This window comes from Coturnix japonica, chromosome 4 (genome assembly GCF_054131305.1).
Source record: "Coturnix japonica strain WE chromosome 4, WE-NBRP24, whole genome shotgun sequence".
NCBI classification, from domain to species: Eukaryota; Metazoa; Chordata; class Aves; order Galliformes; family Phasianidae; genus Coturnix; species Coturnix japonica.
The window spans coordinates 8,611,825-8,624,733 of record NC_140666.1 but is presented as its reverse complement, the minus strand read 5'-3'; the positions used below and the strand labels follow the sequence as shown (position 1 = coordinate 8,624,733).

General features: G+C 42.8%; 1 protein-coding gene across 7 annotated transcripts in view; it reads left to right on the top strand.

Moving 5' to 3' along the window:
• Window positions 1–12,909, top strand: part of LOC107312593 (rho GTPase-activating protein 20-like) — a 32,897-nt gene that overhangs the window by 13,830 nt on the left and 6,158 nt on the right. The window contains exons 2-12 of one of the 7 annotated variants that reach the window (XM_015860162.3): window positions 1,020–1,102; window positions 3,175–3,345; window positions 3,947–4,096; window positions 5,599–5,640; window positions 6,314–6,398; window positions 7,249–7,326; window positions 8,434–8,500; window positions 9,281–9,469; window positions 9,906–10,081; window positions 10,615–10,776; window positions 12,042–12,151. In XM_015860162.3, coding sequence (XP_015715648.1) covers window positions 1,023–1,102; window positions 3,175–3,345; window positions 3,947–4,096; window positions 5,599–5,640; window positions 6,314–6,398; window positions 7,249–7,326; window positions 8,434–8,500; window positions 9,281–9,469; window positions 9,906–10,081; window positions 10,615–10,776; window positions 12,042–12,151 — 1,310 coding nt within the window. In that variant the 5' untranslated portion in view covers window positions 1,020–1,022. Of the gene's footprint in view, window positions 1–1,019; window positions 1,103–3,174; window positions 3,409–3,946; window positions 4,097–5,598; window positions 5,641–6,313; window positions 6,399–7,248; window positions 7,327–8,433; window positions 8,501–9,277; window positions 9,470–9,905; window positions 10,082–10,614; window positions 10,777–12,041; window positions 12,152–12,909 lie in introns of those variants that run through there. The other 6 variants (XM_015860161.3, XM_085544389.1, XM_015860166.3 and 3 more) reach the window with 6 other exon arrangements.

Here is a 12,909-nt window from a genome sequence, read left to right as displayed (position 1 = left end):
TATAGTGTAAAGTACTCAAAGATAGTACTACTGCAATAACTATTTCTGCATTCAGCAGTTTGAAAAAGAATGTAGTTAACAAACAGTCTTTCTCCATAGGACATCTCTCCAATGAGCAATCCTAGTTTCTTTTATGCCTAAGATATTCCATATCTTGATATGTTCAGAAGCCAAAAGATCAGTAATTCTCAGAATACTCTTAACCTCCTGATACTTAAAGCTTTTACACAGATAAATGCTGAATTTAGATTTACCAGGGGGCAGATTTTCCCATGCTTACTAAGTATGAGCCACTGAGGTAAGTATTTGTCTCCCAGGCTAAAATCTGGCATCTTTCTCCAGGAAAACAAACAAAACAAAACAAAAACTGTTTGGCAAGTAAAATGAGATCTCTGGTCTTAATATGTATGTGTTGATATGGATGATTATCATGTCAAAGTCATAAGTCTCATCTTTACGATCTCCTCACTGTTATAGAAGACTGTGCTGCTGAGAAAGATGCAAGTGTCTTGAGGTTACAAGGAGAGGGAGGGACATGTTAACAGTCCAGTTGCTGAATCTGTATATCACAGAAAGTGAAGATATAGAGAAATATACTAAGTGATGTCATCCATTCCTTCAGCCCATAAAGTAAGGCTCCTTATAGCATTAAATTCTCTCCATAGCTTTCTTCAGTCCAGTTTTACATGAGATTTCCATTCCCTCCCACAGTCTGCTGGGTATGCATTAGGTTTTCTTGATCCTCAGCTCATGCTTTTTCTCTTTGCCTAATTTCATGTCATTACTTTGAATGTTGGCTGTGAAAACTGGAAGTGCTTCAAGTTAAGAAATTTTGAAGTGTTCCACGTGTACATGAGAGCTGATAGGTATTTTAGTAAGGAAGTGAAGTGTTTCACATCATGGCTTGCAGCATTGGGGTTTGATAAGTGTTGGCTAGAAAAAAGAGAACTCATAAAGTGCAATGAGCAGATCTACTTCCAAGGTGGCCAAACTAACTGCAACTTATTTTTCTCTTGCAGAAGATGAAGCCCATCATCCAAAGAAGACGATCTACACCTTCTGCCATTACTAAAGCTCTTGGCAAGTCAAAACAGCATTCCAGGTAGGGAAATTACCTCTCTGACTCATTTTTCCACTTTTCTGCCTATGGGGGCTGAAACCAAGTCGTTTTTCAAAATCAATAAGCGGTGTGAAGGGCAACTTGTTTATGGATAGATCTGAAAGATCTTTGTGTATGTGCACATGTCATCTACACTAGAAAACAGTGAAAAAAGCATTCCCCACTCTCTTACTGGACTGCAAAAGAGCCAAGCTTTCTGTGCCATTCTGGCTGAGCTCAGCAAGCTATTTAGCTGCCAAATGCATGACTGTTTAGTCTGCATCTAACCCACAGCAGGCAGTAGTATGAGAAGCTGAACAGAGGTGCTCTAAGAAATTAAACTACTGATGTCACAGACAAACAGAAGATAAGCAGTGCAGAGCAGTTAATGAGGGTCTCCTCTGTCCGTTGGTGCATGGCTGTGGGAGAGAAGCACAACTGAGAGGAGCTGGAAAGAGAACTTCTGTGTAGAGATGTCCCATATGGGCCTGTCTGTGTTCTGTGATCTTACACTGATTTGGAAAAGAGCACAGTTGTGCCAGTCCGCTTAGCCCGGACTGTGCTGAAAGTCAGTGGTTTGGTTTAAATTAATTGGGACAGAACGGTCCGTAACTGAACAGGTCTGGAAGGAGCTGCTCCAGGGAGAGAAAGGCTGCACCAACCTTGTCAGGAGAACAGGCAGCCAGGGGGAAAGAGTCTTCTGGGCAGGTGGGGTGGGAAGAGGTTGCCTCAGGGAGGCACAGCAAGACACATGCTGCCATGGTGCTTGTTGCCTTGCATACCAGTACTGGCAGATCCATCCTGTGAGCATCCTGGTATTCTGCCATGCACATCCCTGCCCAGCCACTATGTGGGGACTCCACAGGAGACCTCTCTGACCCTGCTCTGCATGCTGGACTGCCATCTGAAGGGCTGGATTTAGGATAAGGCTGTTTTTTTTCATCTGGGAGTGGGCTGTGAGCTGCGTTTAGGGGGAAGTGGAGTACTTCTTTCATGTACATGCTTGCCTGCAGACAAAGGTGCACATTTTTGTCTGTGTAGACAGGAGGATCTCCATTTCCTTCTAACTCCATAAAAATCTAGGACTACTTCTAACAGGTAGGAAGTTCAGATAGGATCAGGTACACAAATGCAGTCTATTAACAAGACTCAGCAAATGACCATTGCTTGTTGAGCACAGTCCCACTTGCAGAGTGAGGGTAGAACCAGAACCATGTGAGACCTGTTTTAATGCCAACACTGCCAATGGCAACCAGGGAACAGAGCACAACTCTGCAGGACTGTACCCCCCTGGGCGTGCTCAGGATAGTGTTGAGATGTGAGTAAGGAAATAAGCACATTATGTAGTTTTTCCACCTGTGGAGGGCATAGGGAAAAGGATCTGGTTCAATCCCAGTGACTGCTTACTGTCTACAATCAACATGCAGGAACTAGTGTTTTGTTGTTGGGTTGGTGTTGTTTTGTTTTTTTTTATGGGGGGGAGGGGAGGAGGTGTAGGGGAGGGCAGGAGGACGGTCAATGTCTAAATCAATTGCAGAAGGAATAAGGTGTTGGGTTATAGCCCTGCAAACCAGAATCAGATGGCTGAAAATAGTTAAGTACACACAGTTCATTTTCTTTGTGCTTGCACTGACAAGCAGTTCAGTACAGATGGGAAAAATGGACTGAAATGAAAAAGGAAGTCTCCATTAGCATTCCCTCCCCATGCCAGCCTGTGCAGTGCTGAGAGCCAAGAACTGCCTTGGGTTTTCCATGTTTACTTCCAGTCACAGCTCACATGCATTTGCAGGAAATAAGTTTTTTGCATGAGAAATGACTCAAAAAGTATATGTGAACAGCTTGACCTATCCAGACTTGGTGTAGACATTTGGGAAGTTTTTTGAGGCTGGTGAAATTAATTGGGCAGAGGCAGGCAAATGTAGTTCATAGCTGAAAGTAGTAGGGGCAGAGATGGGAGAAGCGCTGGGCTAACAGTTTGTTTCTAAATAGTCACCAGTTCAATCACAAAACCCTGCAAGAAAAGCTGCTGATAAAGTCGTATGATTTTTAATTGGTTTTTTTTTTTCCTTCTCCAGGGAAACTACACTCTCTTCTTCCCATTCAGACAATGGGCTGCCGAGTGGGATCTTTAGCAACTCAGATTCCACTTTCGTCCTGGATGAGCGAGTACAGCTAACCGTGGGCTTGCAGACTCAGGAGAGACATTTGATCTTGTTCAGTGATAGGCTGATCATTGCCAAGTCCAAGTAAGAGGAATTTGCACTTGCTCAGTGCGTGCTGCTGAAGCTAAGCTCTGCGCTATTTTTGGAGTAGGCATCAAAATAACTCTTCTTTACAAATATGGTTCTAAAATGTTGCATCCCCTCCTTTCACATTGAGGAATTCCTCCTAGTATTACTGTTTCACTCTTTTCCTGAAGAAGACTGTCTAATTGTTCATGCTATTTTCCTCCTGGGATTTCTTGGAGAAATTGCTTGAGGGAAGGAGGCAGTAAGAAAAGAAAATTGATTCTTTATCTTGCTGTTTCTGTCACAGTTTATATAATGTATATATGAAGAGTTTAGGTGACTTCAATCATCAGAAAGACAATATAGATGATAATTAGATCAAATCATCACCTGCCTGTAGCTTTATTGAATCATATTGCCCCAAACCATAGCTGTTGCACTGGAGTCTCCAACCACAAAATCCACCTGCAAAACTTTCTTACAGTGCCTCCTCATACCCACATAGACACTTGGTTTTGGAGGGTTGTTAATGTTGCTGCAGGCTGTGAGGTGGCATGACCAAACACTGGGTGTCCAGGTATTAGAATATGACCTAAGAAATCAATCATTTGAATTACAGGTCTTCCTCCAGCCTGAAGTTTAAAAAGCAAGTGCATCTGAGTGAAGTGTGGACCAGCAACTGTCTCAGTGAAGTAACTGAGAAAAAGATGAGTCCTGAGTATTCATTTGTTATCGGCTGGCCTACCATCAACTATGTTGTCACATTCAGGTATTCCATCAGGCCTCTCTTTTCAACCAGGCAGCTGCCCAAGTTTTCCATGTATTAAGTGAAACAATGTCTGAGAGCACAGAGCCCTGAACTCTACCACAAAAAAAAATCCTTCCAAAAAGCGATGTGTTCATATTCAGCAGTGTGGTAGTAGCTTAAATACTGGAAGACAACTGTCTTAAGAAAGTGTCTGCAGGCTGATCTCTGAGAGCCTTTTCTCGTAGACAACCAAGCCTTGGAATTTTTGTTATAACAAGGACTGGCGCCACTGCAGAATATCCTGGTGTACCACACAAGCAAGTTTATTTCAGTACCTACCAGAAGTCATTTCTGGAGATTAGTCCTAGTTTAAGATTTTTTCTCGTTACAAAGGACAGTTTAGTTACATGACTGAAAAATTCTAGATTGCCTCTTGCCAGGATTAAATTCCTTTACCACTAGTGCAGAACAGGCTGGAACACAGCCAGATCATGTCCAGATGACATCTCAAAGGCACCTGAGATCATAAGGCTTGCCAAAAGGCAGGTGATCTTTTTTATTAGCCTGAGCTCAGTCTAACCTGGCAAAATTGAGTCTAGAACTGGTATATCCACACTGAGCTCTGTTTGCTGCTAGTTCAGGCTTCTCTGCATCACTCTCTTTTGTGAAGCAGAGAGGCCAGCAGTCTTCAAGGGTCATTCTGACTACAGGAGTTCTCTTGACTTGCTAGAAAGAGCTGATCTAGCCTGATGCTTTTTCTTTCTTGAGTCAGTTGTTCTAGTGAAAAAAGAAATTAGGAATGTACCCTAGTTTTGCACTTACTACATCATCATGTCCAAGGGTCAGGATGGTGTCTCCCAGGTGATGGATTCCTGGCCTTAGGACTCATGCTTTGACATGCAAACAGTCATTTGTCTTTTAGTCCAAACTCAAGACCAGTTAAGTTTCCTTCATGCTACTGAGACCTGGTGTCATAGGGTTATCCCTAGATGTAAGTCTGTGACAAGGGACACAGCCCAAAACAGCGGTAACACAGAACCAGAAAATGAACTCATTAACTGCCACTGTTCTGCATGAAGTTCTGATGTGGAATATCAACAACAGAAATCACAAAACCACAACACATGGACAGCCCACATTGACAATAGAACCTTGTAGGAACAGCAGACATTGGGAGGGAAGTAATAGTAGAAAGAAAATAGTAATTAAAGATCTCTGAAAAAATAATAAAAGCCCACAAGATGAGTTCACTCCAGCCTCGTAGGAAGATATTTGTTACTGATCTGAACACATTCAGCCCTGGGCAGGAAATATAGACCAGTTTGTTCTTGGGATCTTTTTGTCATTGTTGTTGGCTGTCTGAAATAGGACAGAAGCAGGAAAGGACTGTGCTTTTGTTCCAAGACTTTGCAGGAAGGGACTTCAACTTACAGCTCTATATAGGTGAAACTGGGTAAGGTCTCCAAAGTCTGTTACCTACTCAGCACCTGTTTGATGGTCTGCCTCCCTTTTTTTATCTTCAGCTCAGCTGAGGTGAAGGAACAATGGCTGTCTGCATTGCTGTGGTAAGTGACTCTCCTCTCATTCTTTATCTGGGTGATTCCTCTACAGTCCTCAGAGAAAATCTGTTATGATATCAAACTACCCTCTGATTTTCTTCACAGTAAGAGTGTAGCTACTACTTGAAATGTCTGCCTTTGAAACCTGAATGTAGAATTCCAGTGTTAAAGCAAAACTGATGTTGATAGAAAAGCTGAACTGTGTTAGAATATGTTGTTGTTGGAGCATCTTTATTCCTTTGGAGGTGGGGCTTGACTTTGTTAATCATGGTGGAAATGTCACAAGCAGCATTGATTCTCTGGGTGTTTTTTTATTAGATTTTAAAACTGTATGTCAAGGCATCTAGAGGTTCCAGTTAGTTCTTTTTTAATGTGTTTTTGTATGTTGTTTCCATTAATAACCAGGTATAGAGAGGAGGAGATGTTACCTCCTGATTTTGTGGAAATCAGTAATGATCGTAGGGGTCTTCCATCATTGTACTAGATGTACCTATGTGTATTGCAGTACTGCCATGTAGAATTTTGTTGTCTAGGGCCTCAGAGAAAGATGAAGAAGTCAGTAAGAGTGCATGACTACTCTGTTGTTATTACTGTTGAAATTAATCTAGTGCCAAGGAGCTGGTCCTTTGGACTTCTTGCATCCAAACCTTAGGGCTCTTCCTTTTCTTTTGACTTTCAGGCATATCAGTGAAATGAAACAGAATGAATGTCTGAAGAACCTAACCCTTCAGATCTTCATGCTGGATGCTGACAACTGTTCTTCTGTAAGTAAAACTAACCTCTTGACATCAAACCAATGCTGCATGGAGATCCATGGAATAGTGGAGGAAAGGCAGGGCTGTGTTGCTGCTACTGCTATCCTTGTTTAAAATTGAAGTCTCAGCTCAGGAGGTTTAGAGGGTGCCCATCTGTTCGGCTGCATACTTCCTGCTGGAAGTCCATTCAAAAAAAAAAAAAAAAAAAAGTAAATCTTATGTTATTTTTTGCCTATGGCATCTGTTCTGTTTTCATTTTGCTTCACTTGATAATTGCTGATATTTTGTGCCAGAGTGACCAGTAATTCTTATTTTCAGTGTGGTAAATGGAGGATATTGATCCTGAAAGAGTCACTGGCTTGTTCTCCTGAATTAATTTGCTGTAATGTATTCTAGTCTTTTAATAGTGTATTTCTATACTTCATGCCAAGCTTGGTCGGTCACTTATACCTTCTGGCAACTCTCTCCTCAGAGGAGAGCTGCAGGCACCCTTGGTTTATTAGCACTGTGCCATGTTTACCCTTTGCAGTGACAATGGTACTGCTTTCAGTGAAGTGCCAATATGATCAAATACAGTATCTGAACACCACCCCACTTCCTGTGGCTTTTTATTGGATGAAACCTTTGGATGTTATAATAAATCAGTGATAAATAAGTAGCTGAGAACAGTTTTCATAATATAACATCTTCAACAATGATTCTAGTTCACATTAGCATGGGTCTTCTATAAATATTTAGTAAAGACAAGCAATAGACAGATAAATGATGGCTTTTTTGCTAAATTTTCAGGCTACAGGAAATATAACTGATTTTATACCTTCTTGATGGTTTCCTACGTTTTCTCTGTTTTCATTTCTAGACCACCACAGTCAAGGTGTCCAATGTGGAAACTGCAGAGAGTGTGATAAAGAAGACGCTTGTCCAGCTTGGATTTCCTGTAGGTGACTTGCAGGGACTCTGCCTGATTCTGGCTAGGGAAACTGTCTGCATTCAGATTTTGGGACAGTGCAGACATGGAGAAGTCTTCGTTTGCTGTAATTAACCATGAAGTCACTGATGCTCACTGGACTGGAAGCAGTCTGTTCCTGTGGTTGCAAAATTATTGAAGCACAGACACGCATATGTTCCTACATTAAATTCAAACTTCATGAAACAACGTCCTTCAGATTCTGCAGGACTTCCATGCTTGCTTAGGCTTGGCCCTAGCTTCTCAAAGGATTATTAATAGAGCCATGGAATAGTAACCAAATAAGTGGTGTTATCAGAGGAGATTTTCCTATTGCTGTGATCTAGTGCTTGTTAGCTTTTACATTGTCCAGTAGCACACCCAGGGAGGTTGTGGAATATTTTGCTAAAATAGTCCTGGGAAGTCTTGTTCTGTAGTATGAAAATCACTTCCATCGTGTCATGCTTATGTGTAATTGTGTGGACAAGTGCCTCACCATGCTCTGTAGCATTCCAGTCTTGAGAGAGATTATTATTTCTCATCTTTCTTCATCTTGCAGAGCAGTTGATCCCAATACATTATATGAGGATGGCTGTGCTGTGGCATGCAAGGTAAAGGGAGATAGAGAATAGCTGGCACAATAAGAACCACCCACTGAAAGCATTGCCCTATCGAGGCACAAAGTGGTTCCACACTCTGTGCCCTCCATGTAAAGTGAGGGACACCAGTGCACCAATGCTGTTGAAAAAGCACAGTGACTTGACTGGTAGTGCTTTGCTGGCTGCATCAAGAGATTTCTGCAGTCAGAGCCTACTGAGTGAACACTCAGGAAACCATTATGTGGTTTTCATCCCTGTGACTCTCAATATGTTCCTCTGAATTTTTTTTTCTTCCACTCTGCATCATACAAAATGACTCAGAGCAGCCTTCCCTCCCAGCATTGTGGATGTCCAGCAGTTATCTATACATGTCTGTTCTACTCCTTGCCCCTTTTAGACATTTTTCTCTGCTATTTTCTCAGTTGAGTGCAACCTCTTGGACCCTGATTTAGGCCCCCTTCAACTGATGTTTTTCTCTTATCTGTTCTTCAACCACCAGGGTAGAACAAGTGACCACCATCTCTGGGTGATCTCAGGAAAAGATGACCCTGCTTACCCTCTCATTGGTATGAGCTCTCGTTTAAATTCTAGCACCATAGAAACAAGTGAAAAATGACACAGGTATATGTAGCAGACAAATTTTACAGTGTGAAGACATACTGCAGTTTGCCCCAAGCTGTTAGATGTATTTTAACTGCTTCTTGCTTCCCTAATAAGTGTATCAGCTATTCGGTGTTGCTCTGACCTCTGCTGTCCTGCAGCATACTGCATAGTGGCACCAAATGAGTCATCCCAGTGCTACACTGTATTTTCAGTGATAACCCAATAAACACAGCCTGAGGCTATCCAAGAAATGCATGCTGGTTTATTAAGGAGATGCAGCTCCAAAGACCACATAATCATTTAAAAGCCATTATTTTGGGTTTCATTACCCTGCAAATTTGTTTATTTGTGGGTGTTTATTGGTATTTTCCAAGTCTTATATCTTGTACCTAGACTGTCATAGTGGGGTAACTCCAGCATGGAGTAATATTTACAGTGTGTTTGTGGTGTAATGGGGCTTGTAAATCTATTTCAGTGGTTTGTTGCCTGATGTTCTGGAGAACTGCTAATGAACAGTGGCTGTCCAGGTTTAATTTGCTGATTTTAACTTGTTAAAACAAGATCACACATGCACAAGTGCATCCTAGCTTCCTCAGTCCTCAAATGGAGGTTTCTAGCAGCATTGTTTAGAGGCCCAACTGGAGTGGCAGCCATTGGCTGTGACTGCTTCCTCTTGCCCAAATTTGGAGTTGCTTACACGTGTGCAATTTTACTTGCTTTTTACAAACCTCTCTGCTCAGCAGGGCACGAACATCCATTCAGCATCGCACTGAACTGTCTCCGGGACTCTGCTGACCAGCACCAAGGAACCCACAATCACACCCTCCTGCTTGATGGCTCAGAGGCATCCTTTCTTGAGCAACTCCCAAAAGAGAAACAATGTCAGTTTGTCCTAAAACCCAGGCCCCAAGCTCCAGTGCCACTGAGGAGGGGTAAGAGCTGCAGGAGTGCCTTACAATCAGAATGAGATTTTGCTGTTTTCAATGTCAGTGCCAAACTCTTCCTAGCATTGTATGCATATCCTTGAGTCGCACTCATACTTGATTGCAGGACACAATAGCAGAGGTGCTAAAGAGGTGAAGGCATTCAGTCCTTCATTAACTTTCAGTTGCAGGCCATACGTGCATTTCATAGATGGTAAGGTTCCCTGAGGAACAGTGAGTGAACAAGATTTTTGCTGATGAGTGAGAGATGAACAGGTGGCTTAACTGCTGTATATCACCTGATCATCCTCATTACCTGTGTAGTTACTATCCATGGGATGGTAGAAAGTCCTCAATTTGCTGGGATCTCTGCCTCTGCTGCAAGTCAGTCACTGACCTGTAGAAACAACAGCCACATGTGTAATGAATGTGTGTTTTCTTTTAGAGTCAGTGCAGAAGCACACCAAGAGGAAGAAGTCCTTGATTGACTGGGCCCTGCGGCGCAGCACCAGTGCACCCACAGACAGCCCTCTGTCGCAGTCACCTACCACCCCACAGAAACTCTTTGGCATGTCTCTGTCCTCTGTCTGTCCTGACGGGATTCTTCCCAAGCCAATCATGGTAAGGAGCAGTTTAGGCTACTGACATAAATGCAGCATGTTTAGCCAAGAATTTAAAGTCATTTGTAATATTTATTGATTTGAGGAGATTTATTGATTTAAGGACTGATTTGAGGAGATTGACATTTGCCCGTGATTCAGCTCTAACTCAGTAGCATGGGTAAAAACTTCCTCTCCTGCATAATCTGTACCACTTGTGTAGATGTCCATCCCGTTTCAATAGGTTTCTCCAGCTAGACCAGCACAAGTGAAGAAGGAACAGTGTCAGTGTACTATGTGCTGGTATATAGCCTGAATCTCATTTGCTATGGGAGTCCATTGGTCTCTCATTTGGCAAAGGATAGAAGCACCCGTAATGTACCTGCAACTTAGCTGATAGACTCTAGTCCCTGGTCAAGTCATGACAAGTCTCTTGTATATCTGTCTGCTTTCCAGTGCTGACCAGCTCTTACACTAATTTTGTTGTAATGTATGAGATACAAGGTAAACAACAGGGTGAAGTGTTTGGCTCTTATGAATTGGGCTTTCTCTTAGGATATGCTGTTCCTGCTGTATCATGAAGGTCCCTCTACTAGGGGCATTTTCAGACGTTCTGCCAATGCCAAGACTTGCAAGGAATTGAAGGAGAAGCTGAACTCTGGGGATGATGTCCAGGTGGATGGAGAGTCAGTCTTTGTGGCTGCAGCTGTCATCACGGTGTGTTTGACCAAATAACTAATCCATCTCAGTTAATCGTACCTTCCTTCTTTTAGTAAGGAAGCAAGATATATGTATAAGAGAGGGGAGATTCAAGGCAGGGCACTGTAGAGGCTGTTGAACAAAATATTTTCTATCAAGGCACGTTCTCACCTGATGGCTTCACCCATCTATGTGCACAAAGTTATCTGTCTTAGTGGAGGTTACTTTAATATTCAGGTATGTATTGCCAATGTTTCATTTTGCACCTTTATTGTACAAAACAGCCTCCAGCAGCAGATATAGTTATATTTACTTCGTAAATAACCATGGCTTCTATCTAGAAGTTACCTCACGTCAAATACTGTGACAGAACCTGAACCCAGCAATTCAGATGCTACACACACGCATGGCATCAAAGTCCTCTGATGACAGAAGCAAAAGTGCTCTTTGTCCTTTTCTGGATTTTCTGGACACACAGAAGAGAGTGGAGGGAGACCTAGATGATCTTGAAGGTCCCTTTCAACCTAAGACATTCTGTAATCCTATGTCAGAGGACAAGCGCCATTTGTCTGCAGCTTCTCTGCGCTGCCCACAGAGAGGCCATACTCAAAGGAGGTGGTTAGACACTAACCTTCACCCTCTAATCAGATGGCAAGTAAGAAGTTACTGTTAACAAGTCTGAGTAGAGACATTGTGTTGGGTGGAGGATGAAGACTTGGGTATGACTGAAGTTTTAATAGGCAAAAGCCTAGCATTTGGGTAGTCAAACCTGGTTTAAATCTTGTCAGGTTTAAACTGATCTGTTAAAACTGGTCAGAACCAATTGGGAGCTAAGTGCTGAAAAACACCTTGTTTTTGCTGCCCTAATATAAAAGGCTGTCAGACATTAAAATGCAAGACATATGCAAGTTCTTGCACATTCCTCTCAGAAAACAGCAGTACTTACTGATTAGAAATATTTCAAACAGAACTGTGCACAGCCTTGAATAGCAGTCCTTGCTCTCATATAATAGAGGCCAACCCTGTCCTGGTGAGGGGGCAAGCACAAAGGCTGGCTGTCCACTCTTTTGTGACATCAACTGTATAGACAGTTCAGTAATGCTGCAAATGAAGAGCCCTGGGGACAGCCTGGTGAAAATGAAGAGGGAAGGAGAAATGTATTTGTGTCACGTTTCATTTTATCTCCTGCTTAATATAAATGAACACTGACTATATAAATCATGAAACCAAAACAAGGAAATTAAAACTGACCAGATTGCTCTGCATATATATATTTAATTCAGGATTTTCTCCGAAATATACCTGACAGTGTTCTATCCTCAGACATGCATGGAATGTGGATGGAAGCTGTGGATACAGAAAATCGGGCACATAAGATTGAAGCTATCAAAAGGTTCGTAAAATCCTTTATAAACGCTTATTTTGGTGGAGAATTGGGAGTATGGGGCTGTAGTTGTAGACTCATCTTCATCAACGACCTTGATGAGAGGATAGTGACCACCCTCAGCAAGTTTGCTGATGACACGAAGTTGGGAGGATTGGCTGACACGCATGAAGGCTGTGCTGCCATTCAGCGAGACCTGGACAGGCTGGAGAGCTGGGCAGTAAGAAACCGGATAAGGTTTAACAAAAGCAAGTGTAGAATCTTGCACCTGGGTAGAAATAATTGCATGCACCAGTACAGGCTGGGGGAAGACCTGCTGGAGAGGAGCTCTGCTGAGAGGGACCTGGGCATCCTGGTGGACGACAGATTGACCATGAGCCAGCAGTGTGCCCTTGTAGCCAAAAAAGCCAATGGCATACTGGGGTGTATTAAAAAGAGCGTGTCCAGCAGGTCGAAGGAGGTGATCCTCCCCCTCTACTCTGCCCTGGTGAGGCCTCATCTGGAGTATTGTGTCCAGTTCTGGGCTCCCCGGTACAAAAAAGACAGGCATTTCTTGGAAAGAGTCCAGCGGAGGGCCACTAAGATGGTGAAGGGCCTGGAGCATCTCCCCTATGAGGAGAGACTTAGGGAACTGGGTCTGTTTAGCCTTGAAAAAAGAAGGCTGAGAGGGGACTTGATCCAAGTTTATAAATACCTGAGGTGTGGGAGCCATAGTGGTGAGGCTGGTCTCTTTTCAGTAGTGCGCGGGGATAGGACTAGGGGTAATG